Raw genomic sequence first — 22,795 nt, 5'->3', positions numbered from 1 at the left:
TCCTCAGGTATTCAAAAACACATCTTCAAACAAAAACGTTTAATTAGGCAGAAAAAAACTGTTCTAGAATGTTATCTAATATTTGACTACTAGCGTATTAGAGAAAAGTGTATTAATTAATTTTGAAGAGTCAGCAGTGTACATGTAAATAGCAAGATAGGAAGTTATGTTGATTTAAATTAAAAAATAAATAAATAAAACCTTCCTAGGTCAATAACTACAAGTAGTTAAACTTTAGCAGGGAAAAAGCTGTATGAGTTTGAGTAGAAATTCAAATAGGAAAATGAAAAGACTTACTGTTAACATGTGTGTGTCTAATTCCGGAGGATCAATTAATCTAGCCACTGATTCCATAAACACAAAAAAAGCTATTACCACTAGAAAAAGCCCATTAATAAATCCAGAGAGAATTTCTATTCGGCCATACCTAAAAATGTAGAATATATTTTTAGAAAAGGGAAATGACAAATATTTTTAAAGTATAAACATTATTATGTTACAAATGAGGAAATGATTTTCAATGACAGATTTTCAATTACACAAATAGTAAGACTAGAAAATTACCAAGATTTTAAATATCATACTAATGCTGGAAGGTTCTTTCCATACATATATGTTTGTTGAAATTTTATATATTTATCAAAGTCCTTCTTCAACGTCCCTTCTTACACAAAGCCTGTCCTAATTTCTTAGCAAGAAGTTATTTCTCTCTCCTTTAAGCCTTTGGCGTTCTCTGTATCTCCGTCACAGCACATAGATTCGGCTTTGTATCAAAAGTTTTTGTAATTTTGGCTCATCCATCTTTCAAAATATAAACAGCTGAAAGTAAGAGCTGAATTTATTAACCTATTTACAATAGTTCTTATCAAAATATCTTGCACAAATCAGGGATTCTAATATTCGCTGAACTGAATGATGACTTAGTGAAAGGATACTGCATGCAGAGCCACTTCAAATTCTGAATTCTCTTTCTAACTGCAAAGATGTGAATGCCCATGAACATTCCATTACCTCAAAGAAACACTGTTGGCCAAATAGCTCACTATTTAACTGATTTTTTGCTATCTACCTATGAGAGGGATTTGTCAGGGAGTATATAGTCTTAAGCTTACTGCCATTCAGTATTTATCAAATGCTTGGTTTAGTTTCTCCTATCTACTTTAAATTAAAGAAAAATGAAGCTCTGAAAAATTAAATTTGTATTAAAAGTAGTAAAACTTTATTCTATAAGATGGAATTTGCTACAAGCCTTGACAGTTAGTGTACCTACCCATAGGAGAAAATCCGAGTTGCTTTCCACCTACTCATCAGGGCTGCAAAAAGTCCCATGACCAAAGCAGAGCAGTCAAAGAGCATGTGAAATCCATCTGAGATCAGACCCAGACTATTGGTCAACACGCCATAGAATAATTCCACAAAGGTAAAAAGCTAAAACATGTTTAAAAAAAAATAGGAGTATGTTGGGAAATACTGTTTCAAGAGAGATTTATCAGAATTTAATCATAAGGATTTTAACCCTTAGTTACCCAAACCTTACTTGAAGATATTATACACTTGTCTCTTTCGTTATTTAACTGGTTCTCATACAAGAAACCTCATTTCATATAAACTATAAGAAATCAAGCTAAATCAGATATGTCTATCTTATAAACTATTTAAAAGGAGATAGTTTTATTTATATGTCTGTAGAACTAAATAAACTAGACTATAAAATGTTAGCAATCTGGTGGGTAGTGAGATCTTATAAGGAGTAGATAAAAATCTTTTTTTCTTTTTGGCTGTGCCGTGTGGCTTGTGGGATCTTAGTTCCCCGACCAGGGATTGAACCTGGGCCCCTGGCAGCGAGAGCAAGGAGTTCTAACCACTGGACCGCCAGGGAATTCCTGATAAAAATCTTTATAAACTACTATATCTACTAATTTGAAATAGCACACTAAACCAACGTTTCTAAAATACTTCAAAAAATTGTTTAAGTAGTGTGGATATGATCCTGTAATCTTTCTAATACTTAGAGAAAATATAATTTTAGCCCATATCTAATTACTAAAATTATTTGGGAATTACTAAAATTATACCAGAACTGTCAAAATTAAAAGATTAAGCTTTTAAGATATGCCACTAATATTTAAAACTCTTACCAGATTCAAGCACAAGAAGTAAAAGATCTGCCTAGAGTCATTCTCCTCAAGAATTTGTTTTAGTGATTCCTTAATAAACCTAGGGATTGACTGGGAGCTATGCTGAAAAGCGTCACCCATGAAGTTATAAAGAGGTGTTCCTTCAGGAGAATATCCAATTAGGGTACCTTTCTGTCCTCTCTTAGAAGGAGATGATAAGATGTTGGCAGCTAAAAATGGAAGAAAAAAAAAAAAGGAATATTACAAAAGTTAAAAAAATTTAAGCCACCAAAACCTAGCACAGTATCTATCAGCATTAAATGTATGAAGCATTGAACAAATTCCCAAATTTAGTAAATGACTGAACATCAGAATCCATAAGATGAAATTTGCTAAGGGGAAAAATGCTTACACAAAATGAAGAATATAGCGCTCACTACCACTCCTCCAGAAAGGACGTGTTCTGTGCTCTCCTGGTGTGCTGCTTTGTTCATGGCCCGAAGCTGGTCTGTTATTGGATGCGTCCAAAAATTTCCAAAAAGTAGAGCACTAATAAAAATGGGAAAGGATCCATATCGGGCACATTTGGAAACTTCCATTTTGACTGAACAAATGGAATCGACATAGAAATCCAGGATCATGACAAAAAAAATAACCGTTGTGAAAGGCATAATGAGAGAAAACCAAGACTCGACTTTACTCTAGAAATTAAAAAAAAAAATTTGTTAATACCATATGGGTATAAAGTTCACATCTTATATTTTAGTTAATTGCTTTATGTATAAACAAATATTCCCATGATTCAATATGATTTGTAAAATGCCAAAATATAAGAGTTATAAGATATTGGCACATTTTCCTAGTATTCCCCAAAGTATTAAAAAAAGAAGCATTATTGTTTAATAATTTTATAAATACTTGGTGATACACAATCCTTGGGTTTGTGGGTAGGTATTAAATTATTATTAATATTATTATTAGTATTTAACTGATTCCTATGGGCCACAGGAATGGGAGGGATATATAAATGTAATAGTACTTGATAATTTAAAGCTACTTGCAACATCAAATTGAAATAAAATACAATGTACTGAACTAAAATCTATAAATAACAGCAATTTATTTTACTTATTACCAGTAAATTCCTGCTCTTACCTCAGTTGTCACAGAAAGAACAATGACCCATGGGCATAAGAGAAGCACAGAAACAAGATGGGATAAAGCTTGAAGACGTTTGGTTCCACCAACATCTATAGAGAGTTTTCTGGAAGCTGTATGAAAACCAACTTTACAACACAAAGCCAGTACTAGCAATAATACTCCACCCTATGAGTAAAAGTAGATAAGTCTCATTAGAAACACACAGTTCAACACTCAAGCCTTAAATACATAATATTTAAAGAAACGGAGCTAGCATGTTTTTTCCATAACCCAAATTACTGAACTACTTAAATGGCTGGCAGTACTGTAAATTACTGATAACTTATTTTAAATGTACTTTTAAAGTTACAGTTGCTGTAACTTTTCAGAATCTCTTGATCACCTTAGGAACAAAGAAAAGAACATACCTTGTGATCTGCCACACCTAAGAAGGCAATCGCTGTGTAAAGCATGTGAGTTAGAGCACTGTCATGATGTCCTTCAGCTAAGTGAGTTGGAGTGAAGGAAAAAAAATTCCAAATATTAACTCTTTGAATCCTGAAGTCCTCCTGGAATTTTAGCTACATTATTTTGGGTTGACTATACACTAATCTGAGGGCAAACCTGACTATCCTCAACAATATGTTTCCCTTAAAAACAAAAGAAAATAATTAAAAATTTAATTTTGGGACATGATTTATAAATTAGAATGGCCTATATATATTTCTTTTGTTGTCTCCAAAACAATTATAATAGTGCTTAAGGCACAGTTGTTAAATTTTAGTACTTAACCTCCAAAAGACATATGCATGCATACTCTAAAGAGGACAAAGGGACAAGAGCAAGGAACCTCCTTAGATCACTCCTATCCAATGGAATTGGATATGACATGTAAAAATCAGTCCTAAATCTGTTTCTAAGCCATTGACCACATAAGCCTCAGCAAAGCAAGCAGCAAGCAAAAGAGGGTACAGTGGGCAACAATTGTCTAACAATCAACCTGGAGTTTTGCAAAGTCATGGTGTCCTCTTTCACTGTAACAAAGTAAACTGACATTAGTTAACTAATAGGTTTTACAGCAGTATCAGTAACCAGAAGAATCAAAACTGGTGTTCTGAGTCCTGCTAAATGGAGTGGGCAACGGTATGTAGATAGGAAAGAACACTGCAGGACTGCAGAGGAAAATGAGTAGATATATTTGATTGGAAAGTTGGGTTTATATAAGAGACGCGTGGGGGCTGAGTTGGAAATAATAATTTAGAGCAAGAGAGCGAATACCAGCTTAAGGAATTTGAACTTCTTCTTTCAGGCAAGATGCCAAAGGTTTTTCATTTAATCTCAAAAAAGTTTATATTTAATAATTGCCACTGACGTCTAAAAGGAGCATTTAAATTGTTACAAGAGAGCAAATAGATTGATTTTGTTGAGTGGTAAATCACCTATTTTTTTTTAATAGCATCAGGACATTCTAAAATATTCTTTCATTGTCCCTAAATTTCTGAAAACTTAAGAGTGCTGTAAAAGATATTGAGATGCTATAAAATATTTAATTTAGAATGAATTTATTCATTATTTGAATACTGATTTAGAATACCTACATCAATCTATGAAAGTTTCATTCATGATTGATCAGTATAATTCAGTCACTCCTTCATTTCCCATTGTGCCAGACTAAAAAACTCCGATCTTTTGCAAAAGGATACGGTGTTCAGCCATTTTAGCCATGAGATCATCATTGTCGAAAAGCAATAGGCAGATCACAGCAATAATGAAAAAAGCAGCCCCTCTTGTCTGAAAATGAAGAGAATAACAGCAAGAATAGCTTTCTCAAGTGTTGATTTTTAAGACCATGACTATACAAATGCTAAAGAAAATTTTTTTCAGATAAATATTTAAAGAAAAAATAACATCTGACATTAAAGTCCTTATACTGTACAATATAAATTTACAGTATTAACAGTAAGATACAAAAGTAAAGAGCTCCAACAAATTCTGTAGGGTATTTTTAGGGCACTTGACAATTTGACAACTTCAATTGTCTCCTTGCTAGTACTGATAGGCATGTTACCATGTACAAGCCATGAAATGTTCACAGAACTAATCTTCCTAAATGTTACTTTGCTTCTGTTTGAAAAGCCCAAGTAACTACGGAATAATTAGTAGTGACCTAATTTATTCTACAACATGCAAGTAATAGAGAAGACAGCTGATTTAAAATAATGTCAGTAACCTAGTTACCACTCTTCTAGGGAAAAAGAACTAAGAGGGCATGTTAAGAAAATTAGCAAAGTCATCTCTAATAGCTAGTAAAGGTATTAAAAGCTGAATACACTTCTTATGTTCTCATTCCAGGGAAAGGATTTTGACAAGAGAAAATTATAGAAAGGACATACTATCCAGGTTTATGCAAATACTTCAGAATTTTTGGTAAAGAAGCAATCTAAATAGCATTATTATACATTCTCTATTTACAAATTTACAGGTGTAATACCAGATACTTCGATAAAATAAAAATTTTAAATGAAAAATGAGGATCCTATTTTATTCATTATACGACTACCACTACATTTGATAAATTCTCTATTAGTGTGGTAGGTATTTTGACAAAAGTTAGTATACATAAACCACACAATTTAAAATTTCATAATTTTCATTGAATCAGGATGTGGTAACATTAACAATACCCAAATATGGAGAATATAACTTAATCTTTTCTTAGCAAAGAGGGCAACTGAGAATTTTGTGATGCTTCAGAGTCAGACTAAGAAAAAAAAAAATCACAGTCCTGGTGAGATGCCCAGATTCATTATTGACACTAACGACAGGATATGTAAGATCCATACTCTCATTTCTGATTAGTGCAGTAAAATGTTTGTTTAATGTTTTAAAGTCATTTGTATTTCTTTCGTGAGTTGTCTTTTCCTGTCCTTTGCTCATTTTTTATTGAGGATCTTCAGCATTTTTTTAAACTATTTGAGTGATTATATTTAAAAAAAAAAAAAAGTAAAACTTTTATCTGTGGCAATTTGTTATTGTTGTTAGTTTGTTGTTTGCACAATGATTTCTGTTACAACACAGATGCTTGTAATCATTATGCAGTCAAACGTACTTGGTTTCCCCTCTGTGATTTTTTTCTACTGGTTTTATGCTCAGAAAGTTCTTCTCTGTCCATAGATTAATTATCCATCTATATTTTATTCTGTGCTTTTACAAATATCTTTTTTTTTTAACCACAAAAATCTTCAATCCACTTGACATTTATTTTGGAGTACTCTGTGAGTGAGGGGAAAAGATTAAATAGTGGCATATACTTTAATACCCAAGGATCCAATTTGAAATCTACAGGCTGGGTAGACTCTGCTCTACTTGGCATGTTACTTTGTTCACTTTATTTTACTCACTGCCTCCATTATTTAGCCTGAAAGCCAGAACAGAAACTATTAAACCTTATTTCCCTTTATTTCTCCTTTCCTCTGTAATGGGCACAATGCGTCATGCATAGGAAGCATTTAATTTGGTAAATAAAAGTATTGTAGCTGTAAGTTATAATTGCACATTGGTGATGCATTTACTAAAAAGAGATTAATACTTAAATTATGGAAGATGAATAGGGTCGCCTAGTTGGCAAAACATTCATCAGACTTTAAATATAACAAGTTCTTAGGGACGTATTTTCCAAAAATGACGTATAGGAGTAAAGAATGAGATAGGGGAGGGATCAGGTATAGCATGAAGGAGATGTCTGTGGTGATCAATCAGTCCTGCATCTTGACTGTGGTGATGGTTACACAAATCTACACACACACACATATACACACGAGTGTATGTAAAACTGGTGAAATCTGAATAAGGTCTATGGATTGTACCAATGTCAATTTCCTGGTTTTGATAGTATAAGAGCTAGGTAAGAAGTTACTATTGAAACTGAGTGAAGGGCACAAGCACCTCTCTGTACTATATGTGCAGCTTCCTAGGAATATATAATGATTTCAAAATAAAAAGTAAAAAACAAAATGTTTGTGAGAAAAATTTATAATTAGCAGAAAAAGCCTCTGCATTCTTTTAAATGGTAAAGGATACTATTTTACTGCCTTAGATAGTATTTTACATGTACACGTTCAATTTTCAAGTAACGAATAATGGAAAATTCTACCTTTGCTGGTCCTCCTCCAGAACTAGTGAACAAAACACTGAGCAGTGAGATGACAACAATATCACTGTGCTCGAATAGCAGCAAAGTCCTACAAAAATAAAACATTATCATTCATGAAATATATCTGATCTTTATCAGGAAGCATGAATTCAACTAGAGTAAGGGAGAAGAAAATAAATCTTTCCCCTTGATTTTCATAAAACATTATGGGAAAAATAAACATGTACAGCTGTTTTGGAAAATATTCTGGCATTATCTGCCTCAGGAAGGCTGAAGCTACAAATATCTAATAATACCATTTGTGGGATTATATCATACAGGTTTCTTGTATATATGTACCAGGAAACACTTATAAGACACCAGCATTGTTTGCAATAGCCCCAAACTAGAAACAACCTAAATACCCACTGATGAGAGAATGGATAATATAATTTAGAGTATATCCATTCAAAGGACTATTATACAGTGGTAAAAATGAATGAAATTCTATGAATATATTAAGAAATACAGGATTGTATACTTTAAAAATGCTACAAACTGAATGTATGTGTCTCCTTCTCTCCCCCATTCATACGTTAAACTCAATCACCAACGTGACGGTATCAGGAGGTAAAGAACACCTTTGAGAGGTGCTTAGGTTATGAGGGTGAAACCCTCATGAATGGGATTATTGCCTTTATAAAAGAGACCACAGTGAGCTCCCTCGCCCTTCTGCTATGTGAGGTTACAGTGAAGAGACAAGATGGCTGTCTATGAACCAGGAAGCAGTCTCTCACCACACACTGAATCTGCTTTGCCTTGATCTTGGCCTTCCTAGCCTCCAGAACCATGAGAAACAAATTTGTATTTTTTAAAAGTCACCCAGCCCATGGTATTTTTATTATAGCAGTCCCAATGGACTAAGACAAAAAGAGTGAATTTTATGGTATGTGAATTACATTTCAAAAAACTAATACAAAAGTGAATGAACTATATATATATATGTGTATATTACATATATATACACACACACACACTCACACACACACACATACATACATACACACACATAGCTCTACATGCATCAAATTGGGCAAATCTCAAACATAACACTGAATGGAAAAAGTATGCTGCACAAAAATACATGCAATGTAATTCTATTCATATAAAGTAAAAAACTTGCAAAAAAGAAATGTGTACATATATGGTAAAACTATAAAGAAAACCAAGAGAATGAAAATCAAAATTTAAGATGCTGGTTACATCCAATGGTAGGGGGAGAGGGGGATACACAGGGCAACAAAGGAACTGGTAAGGTTTTATTTGGGGGATACATGAATGTTCATATTTATTTATATTTATTCTTTTATATGTATGAATATTAAAAAAATTAAAAACATTATTGCCAGCTAAAGGGAGCTTATAGGATCTACATGGGAACAGATTTTCAGCTGCTCATTAGAAAAATTTTCATTTTTCCTCCTTATTCAAAAATCTGTAATGAGAACACAGCAGTGATTATTTTAGTTCTGTTAATATTTGGGAGAGATTACAATTAAAAAAATATATATCAGCAGAATGATACTAACTTAAAATAAGACAGGCTATGAAACACCAAAGGAGTCTTTCTAATCAAGAAACTGAATGACAATTTTAGTAAAAGAATGAGAGGGGCAGTGTTGGCAGAGGAGCTGGTGGTAGTGAGTGGTTGTAAGGGCAGAAGTAGATGACTAAATAAGGAACCAAGGAAGAATTTAACAACTTTCCCCCTTCCTTCCCTAGCCTAACACACAGGGACAGTGATTTAGTAACAAACAGACCAAAAGATCACTTCATGAATAAGAAATTACCACTCAATCATATTCAAGCATAAACTGAAAAGGTTTTCCCCAAGCTGAGAAATCCCAGCCAGCTTTCCCACCACGCCAGGAAGCTGCTGCTGTCACGGACAGGGATATGACACTGGAATTATATACACCCCTCCTTTGACAAAGCACAGGGTAAACAAGCCAAAGAGAGCCAAACCCAGAGCTATTCTATTGTCTGGGAGAGGAGAAAAGACTTTTCACAAAGCATTTCCCACTGATCACTTTCTACTGTCCACTCCATCATCCTCAGTGAGATTCTTCAGAACACGCTTCATCTTATTCCTTACTTCTTGTCCCATATTCCGCCCCCCCCCATCAATGGCAAGGCACTTTTGCTTATAATTTTGAGATAGAGAAATATTAAAAGAAGACTTATGCACGGTTGCACCTGTTATAATTCCTATTAAATTAAGTGGCCCTAAAGAATCTCCCCCCCCCCCAACCGACCAATTTACATAAAAAGATCTATAGAGACTTAAGGGAATACGAAATGAGAGTTAAACTTATCTTTAATGATTGGCACACTATCCCCAAGACATCTGTTTATAACCATATCTTTCAAGCATCTTCTGTGGGTAGTAGAGGACTTTCAGAGTTGGGGGGGAGGGGGAAGCATTTTTTAAAGATTTTGCTTTCCTCCTTATTGGTTGATTTTATTTACCATTTCAGACTTTTCGTTTCTAAAACCAGCTGCTAAAAGGGATCACCAATGAATAAAAAGTCACGTATGCTAAAAGTTTTCTGAAACTGTTTGGACTCTAACTAGTAAAATATCTATGACAGATCATGAACAATACGTTAATGGCATCCACCAAAGAACGAGTCCACCAACTAAACAGGTCCTCAATATATATATACTCAGTGAGCTGTACCCAATGCTATAGAAGTGAAAGAAGCATTTGTACATAACTGACAAACATCTGACATAAAACATAATGGCACAAAACTAATATTCAAAATGAAGAAACATAAACATTCAAAATATGTATTTCTATTTACCTTAGTGGTCCACAAAGAGTGAGGCCAAAAAACCACAAAAGTGAAATGATACACCCAGCAATTGCATGTTTAAATATTTTGATCCACTAAAAATGGAAACAAAAAATTAAAAATTTCAGTCATATGTTTTGCCAAATATCTCAAAATCTTAAAAACACATAGGGAAAGATAATGGTAACACAAATATTTTAAAGGCCAAATAGTTACATATTTTAAAATTAAATAGAAATTATTAAGATCCCTTGACTAAATCTAGATTTGCAAGATAGTATTCTGTTTTTCATTTTCCATATTCTTGTCTGTTGCTAGATCCTGAAATCTTTTTCTATAGCGTACAATTTTTTCTGTTTTTTACACTAGTTCTCACTAGTTTGCTAGGAACACTTAATGTTTTAGTTTTTAAATTCTTCTCCAGCAGGGATATTCAGCCCTTCAATTATTTGAAAAGAGAGGGAAAAAAGTTAAGATGGGGTTTAAAATATTAATCCTGTTTTAAAAAATGTTCTTGGTCTCTAAAACAGAGGTACTTAAATTCGTCTAATAAAAAATCATGGCACAGGTTTCTAAGTTGTGGCATAAAGCAAATATGTAGTAGGGTGTAACTACTGTCCAAAGAGGTGATAATACGAGATGATGCAGAATGAAGGACATTTCTGGTATGCATCCTGAACCTCAGATGCTTAAAGGCAATAATAACGATGAAGAGGGTGACAGCTGATATGTACTGCATACTCACTATAGGCCACACACTATTTTAAGAACTTCACATGTATTAATTCATTTATTCCTTATAGCTCCATTAGGAAGGCATTATTATCTCCATTTTACAGGTCAGAAAATGAAGGTAGAGAAATTAAGTAACTTGCTTAAAGTAAGGTTTGTAATTACAACAGCCATGAATTTGTCTGACTCCAGAGGCCTTGTTTGTAACCCCTATGCTTTATCTGCTTCCCAGTGACATTTATCCTAGGCTTGTGGGCATGTCTACATGTCTGATTTGTAAATCTTTTCAGCATATGGATCCTGTATTAAAAAAATAATTACATGCATGCTTGAAACATTTTCTACCCTCGTCTACATTTTTAAACACTTCATTATCTTAGCACTTTAGCATTTACTCTTGAAGCCTTGGTTCTGAAATGATAAGTCAAGGGCAAGTTAACTCTGGAAATGTTCTGCTGAGCACTTAAAATCATTCAGTAAGTAACCCTGATCAAGGAAAGAACACCGCCTCCTGGTCCACTGCTAGGACAAAAGGAGTCTGCAAAAGACTTACCTGGCGTTTGGTAATACTTTTCCCAGAAGAAAAAGGCTTTTGAAACAAAACCATAAAAAATGCAGTCCTGTGAATATTGAAACATTAATATATTAGTATTAATTAATCTTATATACAAGGTGTGGTTTTAAGTAAAGACACTTAAACAAATATACTAGAATTTGAAGGGTATGTTAACCTCTAAAGAAAATATACCAGAGAACAATACTTATTTTAATAAGGCTTCCACTACAATATTTTGGGAACTCTTCTTTCTTCTGTATCTGCCTTCAGAACCAGTTTACAAGCCACAAAAGAAGTCTCAATATTTTTTTATACTTTACCAAAGAAAATAATTCCTATCTTCTCTAAAATTTAGTAATAACAAATCTTGAAATAGAAATGAAGAAAGTACTAATCATATATCCCTACCTTTCATATTCCCAAAATAGTTATATAAAAATATATTCAAGTGGTGCTAAAAATTTCCTAGTCAAGAATCACTTTCCATAATTACTAAAATTGCCAGGAGTCTAACAGATTCTTTTCTTTTTTTTTTTGTCTGAGTTGGGTCTTTGTTGCTGTGCGTGAGCTTTCTCTAGCTGCGGTGAGCGGGGGCTACTCTTCATTGCGGTGCACGGGTTCTCATTGCAGTGGCTTCTCTTGTTGCAGCAAGTGGGCTTCAACAGTTGTAGCGTGCAGGCTCTAGAGCGCAGGCTCAGTAGTTGTGGCTCGCAGGCTCTAGAGCACAGGCTCAGTAGTTGTGGCGCACGGGCTTAGTTGCTCGCAGCATGTGGGATCTTCCATGGACCAGGGATCGAACCCGTGTCCCCTGCATTGGCAGGCGGATTCTTAACCACTGCGCCACCAGGGAAGTCCCTAACAGATACTTATTAATACAGAGGTTGGTCACTATCAATCTCAAGATCCAGAGAATCTTTACTTAGAGAGAATTTCTTACTAGATGCAGAACAGTGTAAAATTTGTACTGTAACAGGACCCTATACCATGAAGGGACATGTAGTGAACACAGCCCAGCACAGTTTAACTTGGAAAATAAGGAACATCTGTGCCAAGACAAGTCTCAGGAGACATTTTATGCCTGCTGGAAGGTTAGACTACGCCAGTATGATGGTCTGGGAATCCCTAGGGCCCCTGAGGCCCTTTTAGGGAGCTGTGAGATCAAACTATTTTTTTCTTAAACATTTAAAAAAATTATTTAAAAAATATTTATTTATTTTTATTTGGTTGCGCTGGGTCTTAGTTGTGGCTCATGGGCTCCTTAGTTGTGGCATGCATACTCTTAGTTGTGGCATGCAGACTTCTTAGTTGCGGCATGCATGTGGGATCTAGTTCCCTGACCAGGGATCGAACCTGGGCACCCTGCATTGGGAGCTCGGAGTCTTAACCACTGTACCACCGAGAAGTCCTGAGGTCAAACTATTTTTACAGAAGTATTAGGATATTATTTGCCCTTTTCACTCTTATTCTCTCAGGGGTGTATATTAGAGCTTTTCAGAGGCTAGTTCATGTGAGATACTGCAACAGACTGAATACTGACTCAGATATGGGGATCCAGCTGGATTCTATTAAGCCAGACATTGAATTTGCAAAAACCTCATTAACACAAACTAAAGCAAAAGCTGATGTCTTGGCAAGCTAATAGAGTATGACAATCCTTTTTTTTTTAAATCCAGTCTCTTGGTACCTCTAACCTTAGGTATTCTATCTTTAAAAAACAATTATCAAGTACTTGTCAGGAGGAATAAAATGCACAAAATATTCTATGTAAAATATCCTAAAGATACTTAGTTAAAACAGGATTTTCAAAGAAATTAAAACACATTAAGGAAAAAAAGAACCAGACACACTCACCCAAGTTTTAATATAAAAATAAACTGAACAATGTGAACTACTTTTAGGAGGTCATATGATTCAAAAAGCCCCACAGCCTTCAAAAATTTAGTGACACATAGTAATACGATATATTTCGTTAACCTGAAAAATAAAAACAGAAACAAGTTTCAGTATCATTGAAATCACAAGGAACTCTGTAATCCTTTTTTTTCTTATTATACAAGTAATAGGGGTCATTATGAAAACCATAAATACAAACAAAAAATGAAACAAACAGAAACTCAACTCACCCCTCCACGTGATAACTACTATTAACACTTTAGTATATATACTTTCAGATTTTTTGCAATATACATGGACGTATTATGCACAGATACAGTCTATTAAAGAAAAAAAGGCCGAACTAAAAATAAAAATGTTCTTGATTGAGTTGCCTCAACTATTTTCTAATGTGCTTTTTAAACAATTACTCCAAACAAATAAAGAGAATAAAAACAGAAACCAAACTATCTGTCATGAAACGAGACCATAATACAGGAAGGGAGGGGGGAATGGTGAATGCCTTAGGTTTACCTCTCCTCTGCTTCGCTAAGTGACTGCAGTGAGTCATAGTTGAAGTGACCTGACCTACAGAGTCCTGAGAAGGCTCAGGACTCTGAAGCACCTCAGAAGGGGTGTGGAGAGCTGCAAAGAGGAGGATCATGAGGAAGTCTGCCAGGTAGTTAGGTCCCCAGAATCCCACCCAGCACAGCCAGGCAACCATCCCTCCTAAATCATGACAGGACAAGAGCTTAGCCTTTGCAGAGGTCTAGACATAAGGCAAAGGGGAAAGGAGGGATGAAGTGTTGGACTAAAATCATGGAGGTTAAAAGGAAGTTTCCCTTCTTAACCCCACCCCACCTGCCTTCCCTCATTTAACTCTAACATCCTAACTGCCAGGCTTCAATCTCCCAGCAGGAGAGCCCTTCTTTGGAGAAGCCCACCAGGGGACAAGGCCCATACAGGTCTTCTAACTAGCTTTTTAGGCCTTACTCCAATAAGAATGGCCAAATATGGATAATCAATCCTTTACGATAAGCCTATAATGAGAGACCAAACAAACTAAAACAGCAAAGACATTTAAAAGATACAGAGATCATAGGGAATAGCAGAAAACAACAAAGAACTATAAATAATATTCTTGGATAAGAAACAAAAGTTCATACATGAAAAAATGAGGTTGCCATAAAAAGAAACGAAAAAGAAGCTCCTGAAAGAGCAATCAGAAAACAGTGAAGAAATTATCTCAGTTTTCTAGCTTAGTAGTCTTCTTTGGTCATATAGCTCTAACAGTAAAAAAAAATTTTGCACTTGAAACCGATTATTTGTACATTACAAACATGTACTACTCTCCTGATATTATGTTATAAAACATACACAAATTAGAAATGAAAAAGAATGAGATAAAAAGGTGAGAACTTCTAATATCCCCCCCAACAGATCATCTTTGCAAGTCATTCAGGAGACTAATTTCTAAGTTTATATCTAACAGGTGTTAATACATTAAAAAGGAGATGTAAGGGATGTCCAAATCCAGCACACCAGCAGGAATGAGAAGTCTCTATGGGAGAAAAATACAAAAAAGCAAATACAGAAGTTTAAGGGAAACCTAAGTCATTCAAATAGCAGAGTTAAAACAATTTGATGTGCAATGATATCAATGTATGTAGGATGGTATAAAAATCAATGAGTGTGAATCATTAAGTCCCATGGCACTGAATCAACAAACAGCAATCTGCTTAAGAAGGCATGAAAATATATATTTTTGGAATATTTTGATGCAACTATGAAAATAAATTTCAGTCCTTGAAAGAATGAATCTCAGCAATTCCAACATCTTCACTGTCCTATGGCTCATTTTTTGTTTTAGTCCAAATAATATCATAGTATATTAAAGAAAATCAGATCTGGAACAAAGTGGTTTTTCTTTTCATGAACATAATCTGGGGGGCTTTTTAATAGTGCAATCTGGGAGTTTTAACAATGTGACAATTAATCACCAAGAAGCTAAAAAAAATATTATTGTGGAATAAAGTAAGTCAAATCCTAAAGCACAGAAGTTCCTACTTACTCTACCTGTAGAATAGTATAAACACTGAAATTTCTGTTTAAAAGATCAAGCAGATTTTCTGGGGTGATAAAAACCGTCCTATAGCTTGATTATGCTGACAGTTACATGGATATGCATTTGTGAAAAATGAAAACTGGTACCTTTAAAATCTATGCATTTTACGGTAGGTAATTTTATCTCAATAAAAAAAGAGTATTGGAAAAAATAAATAAAATTGAAATTATGGCTATGATAAAAAAAATCGAGTGTATTTTGTTTCTGGGTTGTTTGCAGACTGGCTGAAAACACACAGTACAACATGAAAAATCTACCAAATTTCTAGTAATTGTCTAGGTATTTACTAGAAAGTAAATGTATATATGCTAGAAGAAACAGAACACTAATATTTAAAAGCTGGAAAACACCTTAGAGATCCTCTAGTCCAATTCCTCTCATGTCACAGATTGGGAAGTTGAAGTCCACAGAGTTAGCTAGGGTCAAGTCCACGTCTCTTAAGTATGCTCTTTTAATATGTCACACAGAAAACCAAAGTTCATCCAAAAGGCTTTGAGGATTCCCATCTTCTAAACTGTTCCCAATTATACATTCACAGTGGCCCACGCATAGGGTAAAATCATCTTTAAATATGAAAAACAAAATGCATATTAAAACCTAAGATTAATGTCGATTTTGGCCCATTTAAGCTAGAGAAAAAAGTCAGATAAACTTAAGTAAATTAACTATATTAATGTTAATTAAATACTCCAGTCATGGTAGCAATTTATAATTAGCAAATAAAAATACTACTCTTGAGCTAGAAATCTTTTGTTTATTCAGTTCTTAACCCAGGGACTTGCATAATACGTGCTCAGCAAATGCTTACTAAATGAAAGAATGTGAATTCTACAATTACACTTGTGTGATACAGTAATATCTAGCACAATAAGGTAGATAGTGCAGTAGTACAGTACATAACTGGCAGTCAAGCTTCTGGCAATTTAAACTATCATCAACCCAGTTATGAATTCAGAATGAAAGACATCAAGTAGAGAGAGGAAAGCTCAAAACCTCAAGTGCTTCACTCCTTAAGTTCTTAACTAGGTGTAAAAATAAGGCAGCAGGATAGAAGCAAGGACACAAAAAACAACACTGTCAACAAGACAGGGAGGGAGAAAACAAAGACCAGGAAAAACTGACAAAGGGACATTAAAAATCACAGCAATCTGGGAATTCTTGAGGTCAGCAAAGAGCCTTGTATACCCTTATGGGGCTATTAAGCCATTCTTCAATATTCCCTGCTCACTCACTATGTGCCAGATGTCATCTGTGGCTAATGAGACCTGTCTGTCAGGGTGGTTTCAGGTACTACAGTCTTCTCTCTTCCTGATAAAAGGCCCTGATGCAGCTGGAACTAGTTCTGCATTCTTTCTGACTTCAAAGGAGGACTTTTATCTAAAATTTATCTTAAAAATGTTATCAACATGTTAACATTCTCTAAAAAATGTCATCCATTTTATAATAAGCCTGAATATGAGAGCCACACTTGGGATGGCAGAGAGCAAAGACCAAGAATCTGGTCGCAGATGGTACTGCCGAGGGGCTGAACAAATACCAGCAAACTCTGGTTTCTTTTATGTGAGAAGAATATATCCGTATGTGCTTAAAGCTCTCTTACTTTGGTTGCTCACAACTAAATGCATTTCTAGGTGTTATCCAAGAAACTAAATGTGTATTAGAGGCCCTGCCCTCAAGGAGTTTGAGGTCTAAGGAAGACAGGCAAGAAACAAGTATATTTATGTGACCCAAGTAAGTAGCAGAGATCTAAAGGAATAGATGTGGAAGTAACTAATTGTAACTAGGGAAGCAAAAGTCATCTTCAGAGTCTGAGATGTCTCAGTGTATATTAAAGACTAAGTAGAAAAAACAAACAACCCAATCAAAAAACGGGCAGAAGACCTAAATAGACATTTCTCCAAAGAAGACATACAGATGGCCAAGAGGCACATGTTATCGCTAATTATCAGAGAAATGCAAATCAAAACTACATGAGGTATCACCTGACACCAGTCAGAATGGCCATCATCAAAAAGTCTACAAATAATAAATGCCGGAGAGGGTATGGTGGGGATGTAAATTGGTGCAGCCACTACGGAGAACAGTAGGGAGGTTCCTTAAAAAACTAGAGTTGCTGGGGAATTCCCTGGTGGTCCATTGGTTAAGATTCCAGGCTTTCATTGCTGGGGGACCAGGTTCGATCCCTGGTCAGGGAACTAAGATCCTGCAGGCCACACAGTGTGGTCAAGTAAATAAATAAATTAAAATGTAAAAAACAAACAAAGTTGCCATATGATCCAGCAATCCCACTCCTGGGTATATATCCAGAAAAGACGAAAACTCTGATTGAAAAGATATGTGCACCCCAATGTCCACAGCAGCACTATTTACAATAGCCAAGACAAGGAAGCAAGCTGTGTCCATCGACAGATGAATGGATAAAGAAGATGTGGTACACACACACACACAATGGAGTATTACTCAGCCATAAAAAAGAATGAAGTAATGCCATTTGCAGCAACATGGATGGACCTAGAGATTATCATACTAAGTGAAGTAAGTCAGACAAAGACAAATACCATATGATATCACCTATACATGGAATCTAAAAAAAGATACAAATGAACTTATTTACAAAGCAGAAACAGACTCACAGACATAGAAAACAAACTTATGGTTACCAAAGGGGAAAGGGGGGGTGCGAGGGATAAATTAGGAGTTTGGGATTAATAGATACACGCTACTATATACAAAATAGATAATCAACAGGGACCTACTGTATAGCACAGGGAACTGTACTCAATATCTTATAATAATCTATAATGGAAAAAAATCTGAAAAGAATATATATATATACACACACACACACACATATAACTGAATCACTTTGCTGTACACCTGAAACTAACACAACATTGTAAACCAACTATACTTCAATTTAAAAAAAAGAAAAAGACTAAACAGAATTACGAAGCAAGGAAAGGGAGGGGGAATTTCAAAGTACGGAGAGCAGCATACGCAGAACGCTAGTACTGGGAAGGACCTCTGAAGAAAAGCTCAGTTCACCAGATTACGCTCATAATGATCAGAAGTCATCAAGAAAAAGGTAAACTATATTTAATATACTTGTTTTAAAAAGATGGGGCAATGTGTAAAATTATTTCTAAATAATTTTTGTTTAAAGTATTAACAAAACTTAAAAATTTGGCACTTTAATGGCAAGATTCAGTCATATGGAACATTAAGTATAATACTTCTTGACAATATTACTATTATGAAATTTCTGACACTTTATTCCCTTTTTAATTTTTAAAAAACAGATTATGAAAGTAATTCCTGAGTAGTTGGTTGTTATTGAAATTTTAAAGAAAACCATTCCCAATTTCCTCCTCATAGGTGACCAACTGGGGACATCCTTCCACACCTTTTCCTTTGCATCTCCATGTATGGACAAGCACTTATTTTAGATACACTCACGTATTCACCATTGTACATATATATTTTGAAATTGTTATGTGACTTTTCATGTAATATATAGTGAAGATCTTTTATCATTATTAATTAGGAAAATTATTTTAACATTTAGCTAAAAGGTGAATACTTTGATTTTTAAAGTGTCAATTAATGAAGTCTTCCTGTTGGGCTAAAGACAAAACACTAGCTAAGGCCAAATAACCATATACTAATAAGTACACAATCCTAGTTCATGTTGTGGAGGAAAACATACTAAGGGGGAAAGCTCAGGTGTGAGGAAGGGAGGCTCTTAAATGGGGGCAGTGGCCCCTGAGCCACTCACTGACGCTTTGGGCAACTTAGCGGGATCCAATCCAACTCCCCTTAGTACTTGAGATGGCTTATATATCATTATCTGCCATTAACTAGTCTCATCAAAAGTATCACTGGTATTTTCTGTGAAGGGTTAGAAAAATCTCTGGTTCTTTAAATCTGAAATTACTGAAATTTGAGTTTGGGTTCAAACCTGTTTCTTGGGCTTTGCCCACTGTAGCAGCTCACAGTTCTCCAGTTAAAAAAAACAAATTCAGTGTATGTAATTCAAGCTTGATACATTCAATAAATATTTAAGTGTCCACTGTGTAGAAGGCGCTATAAATGAAGTCTGAGGTAACTGACTCCCAGATTAGTTACTAGGTGTGTGACCTTGGGAAAATTACTTTCCTATGTCCCAGTTACCTGATCTGAGACAAGGATGCAACTAATGAGTCTGTAGTGCTGTTGTAAGGATTAAGTGAGATGCTGCATGCAAAGTACCTGGAACATAGGAAGTACTTAATAAATGCTGGCTGTCACCCTCTGCCCTTTCCTGCAAAGAGGACTTATTGAAGCCAACATAGAAACATTTACAACAATTCATATTTGTGAATTCAGTAATAAAAATATCCACAATTAAAGGATCTGTTAATCAGCTTTTGTTGCAGGTTATAACCATACTTTGATTTTTAGTCTACATAAAGGAAAACTCTTGCAACCTGGAATCTATTCAAAATTCAACCAGTCCTGAGTTGAATTTGACTCTGCAATGAACTACAATAGGAGCGCAGCTCTGCTAAGCAAATAATGAAAATAAGATGGCAAAGGACTGTTGACCACATCTAAGATAATGAGCTCTTGAGTAAATAAAAATTTTGTATTACATATTTAAAAATAATTTCAAGTTACAGAAAAGGTGCAAGAATAGTACACTCTTCATCTAGATTTTCTATTTGTTACATACTACCTTATTTGCCTTATTATCTCTCTCTAAAGACAAACTTTTTTTTATCTGAACTATTAAAGAGTAAGTTACATACATCTTGCTCCTTGACCCCTAACTACTTGTATTCCTAAGCCCATTTCCTTTTATGAAATCAGTAGAGTTATCAACTACAGGAAATTTAAAATGGATATACTTTTATCTAATCTATGGTCCACATACCAGTTTTGTCAACTGACCTAGTACTATCCTTTACAGCATTTTCCTCACTATTAAATCTACACCAGAATCACCTATTGCATTTAGTTGTCACGTCTCACTAAATAATACCTGATAGGCGTTGTTTTTTACAAAATGAGTTGCTCAAAATAGACTAGAAAATTAAACTTGTAACTACAAAAAATGCAGCTGATTTAACTTCTGTTCCAGCATTTCACACAAAAATAGTTATGTTAGAAATGCTATTTCTACAGTTCCAAAGAATTTACCGAAACAACCATGTCTCAAAGGAGGTATCCAAGAACAAAAAACACTGAACTAATCTCATTAACCTTATTAAATATAAAGGCAATGAAAACCAGTTCCAACCAAACTGTTGGGCCGTATTTTATACATCTTGCGACACTACCTCAGAAATTAGGACAGGTCATGAAGGACACAATGGAAAGTGATCACTGTAATTACTTACCTCTTGGGGGTTCGTGGGAACATTGCGGGGAGGGGGGTAATGGGGACTGTTTCCTTTTTATTCTACGAATTGCTGTACTGTTTGAATATTTTGACAATGAGCACACATTTCTTACTTAATGATAAAACAAAATAAGCGAAGAAAGGAAAAGAAAAACTAGATGGCGGGCTGGATTCTTGTTTTGCGGGGTTAACCTGAACATCAAAGTTCATCTGTTTGTACTTTGGTTTCTTCGCCTGAAGAGATGATGGTGACCCTTCCTCTAACTTACGCAGGCAGACATCAGAAAGGTTAAGCATCACCAAACTACTATTTCAGGGAGAAAGAGCTAACAGAAATGCTTCTCATAGGTCAGAAAAACCTCTCACGTGAACTGGCCGGCAGTTCTAAGGTTAACGGTCTGCCCTGAAAACCAGAAACTCAAGCAGAACCTTCCCGGATCTTAGAGCATTCATTCTGCAGCGGGGAACGGCGGAGCCAATGAAAGCTGTAGCGGGAGGGAGTACGGAACCGAGGAGGGCGTTCCGGGCTGTCAGCCGGACGGGAGGGACGCCGGGCCCCGCGCGCACCCGGGAGGGTCCGGGCAGCGGCCGGGGAACGTGTGTCCGGAGCGGCCGGGCAGGCGTGGGGAGAGAGCGGCTCCGGAGGCGGGAGCCCGATCGGTCCCTTACCGAGCGCTGGGCACGTCCACCGGCCCGAGGCCGCCGCTGCCGCCGCCGGGGCCGGCTAGCACGTCCCCGCCGTATTTCTCCTCCATCCCGGGGATCAGGAGCCGCCGCCGCTGCCCCCGCTACGGGGTCTCCTCATGTCTCGCCGCTGCCGCGGAACACCGGGCGCAGGCGCGTCACTCCCCCATGCCAGCGGCCCCGTCGGGTCCCCGAGACCTGCCCGCTGCCGCTGTCCCCAGCTCCGGCTCACAAGCACACGCGCGTCCGTACTAGGCCGCGGACAGTTCCGGCGCCGCCGGGTTTCCCGGAGGCTCACCGGATCGGACGGGGCCAGGCCACGTCATCGGGCCCAGCAGCCCTCACTCTCGTGGGAGTGCCCGGCCCTGCGCCTGCGCACAGTGCAACACTCGCCGTCCCCTCCCCTTCCTAAGGCTCTTCCTACCGCTGGGCTACGGATGGAATCCTCGCCCCCTATCAGCTCCTCCCATTGACGAGGCCTGAGCACATACCTGTCCCTGCAGCGCCACCTATGGGCTATCAGGAATACAGCGGGTTCTTCTGGAGCGGAGGTAGGGGACATAGAAAATGCACAACTTGCGATTAAATAGAATAGAATTTCTTTTAAATTCTGGCTCCTAAACTGTGTTACTTAATCCTTGCATATCAGTAAACCTAGGCAGGTAGTACCAGGCTTTATTAGAGTTATTTGTCTGTTGCTAAAAAGTTAAGAAGGTGGGCTCCTGTGTCTGTGTTGGTTTGAATCCCAAATCTGCCATTTACTAATTGTGTCACTTGGCCTTTCTGTACCTCAGTTTTCTTATCTGCAAAGTAAGAATAGTAATATCTATATCATAGGGTTGTTGGGAGGATTGTATGTGTTAATATATGGAAAGTGTCTATAACAGTGAATGATACATAGTAATCAATAAATGTTAGCTATTATTATTATTTATAGGGAAATTTGAGGACTGGGATATGGAGATGAAAATGGGGTTTTGAACAGTGTAAATTATGATGAGTTTACAATACTCCACTTAATTCGAATGTACATAAAGACTTTTGGTAACATATAAGAGAATGAGGAGTCATAGTCTCTGCCTGCTGGGACTTCATAAGCTACTGGAAAATATTTAGCAATTTGAGAGCAAGACCTAGTTGGCAACATTACACGTTAAAGGCACAAATGCTAAGGATTCCCAAATAAGGTGTGATATGGG

The 22,795-nt window shown here is 36.2% G+C and overlaps 1 protein-coding gene and 1 long non-coding RNA gene across 4 annotated transcripts in view; one reads left to right on the top strand and one right to left on the bottom strand.

Annotated features, from left to right (window-relative positions):
- Window positions 1–21,960, bottom strand: part of SLC30A5 (solute carrier family 30 member 5) — a 28,592-nt gene extending 6,632 nt beyond the window's left edge. Inside the window, exons 1-12 of the mRNA XM_059916523.1 lie at window positions 21,582–21,960; window positions 13,387–13,509; window positions 11,533–11,599; window positions 10,257–10,342; window positions 7,411–7,498; window positions 4,961–5,048; window positions 3,686–3,762; window positions 3,273–3,443; window positions 2,530–2,818; window positions 2,139–2,347; window positions 1,271–1,428; window positions 298–427 (exon numbers count right to left, since the gene is read on the bottom strand). Of these exons, the coding sequence (XP_059772506.1) occupies window positions 298–427; window positions 1,271–1,428; window positions 2,139–2,347; window positions 2,530–2,818; window positions 3,273–3,443; window positions 3,686–3,762; window positions 4,961–5,048; window positions 7,411–7,498; window positions 10,257–10,342; window positions 11,533–11,599; window positions 13,387–13,509; window positions 21,582–21,667 (1,572 nt within the window). The 5' untranslated portion in view covers window positions 21,668–21,960. The remainder of the gene's footprint in view (window positions 1–297; window positions 428–1,270; window positions 1,429–2,138; window positions 2,348–2,529; window positions 2,819–3,272; window positions 3,444–3,685; window positions 3,763–4,960; window positions 5,049–7,410; window positions 7,499–10,256; window positions 10,343–11,532; window positions 11,600–13,386; window positions 13,510–21,581) is intronic.
- The window catches only part of LOC132362282 (uncharacterized), a 32,878-nt gene continuing 31,547 nt past the window's right edge, over window positions 21,465–22,795 (top strand). For all 3 annotated transcript variants that reach the window (XR_009502326.1, XR_009502324.1, XR_009502325.1), the window contains exon 1: window positions 21,465–22,147. This is a non-coding gene — a long non-coding RNA (uncharacterized LOC132362282). The remainder of the gene's footprint in view (window positions 22,148–22,795) is intronic.

This window comes from Balaenoptera ricei, chromosome 3 (assembly GCF_028023285.1).
Source record: "Balaenoptera ricei isolate mBalRic1 chromosome 3, mBalRic1.hap2, whole genome shotgun sequence".
Lineage (NCBI taxonomy): Eukaryota > Metazoa > Chordata > Mammalia > Artiodactyla > Balaenopteridae > Balaenoptera > Balaenoptera ricei.
This window is presented reverse-complemented; position numbering and strand designations above follow the sequence as displayed.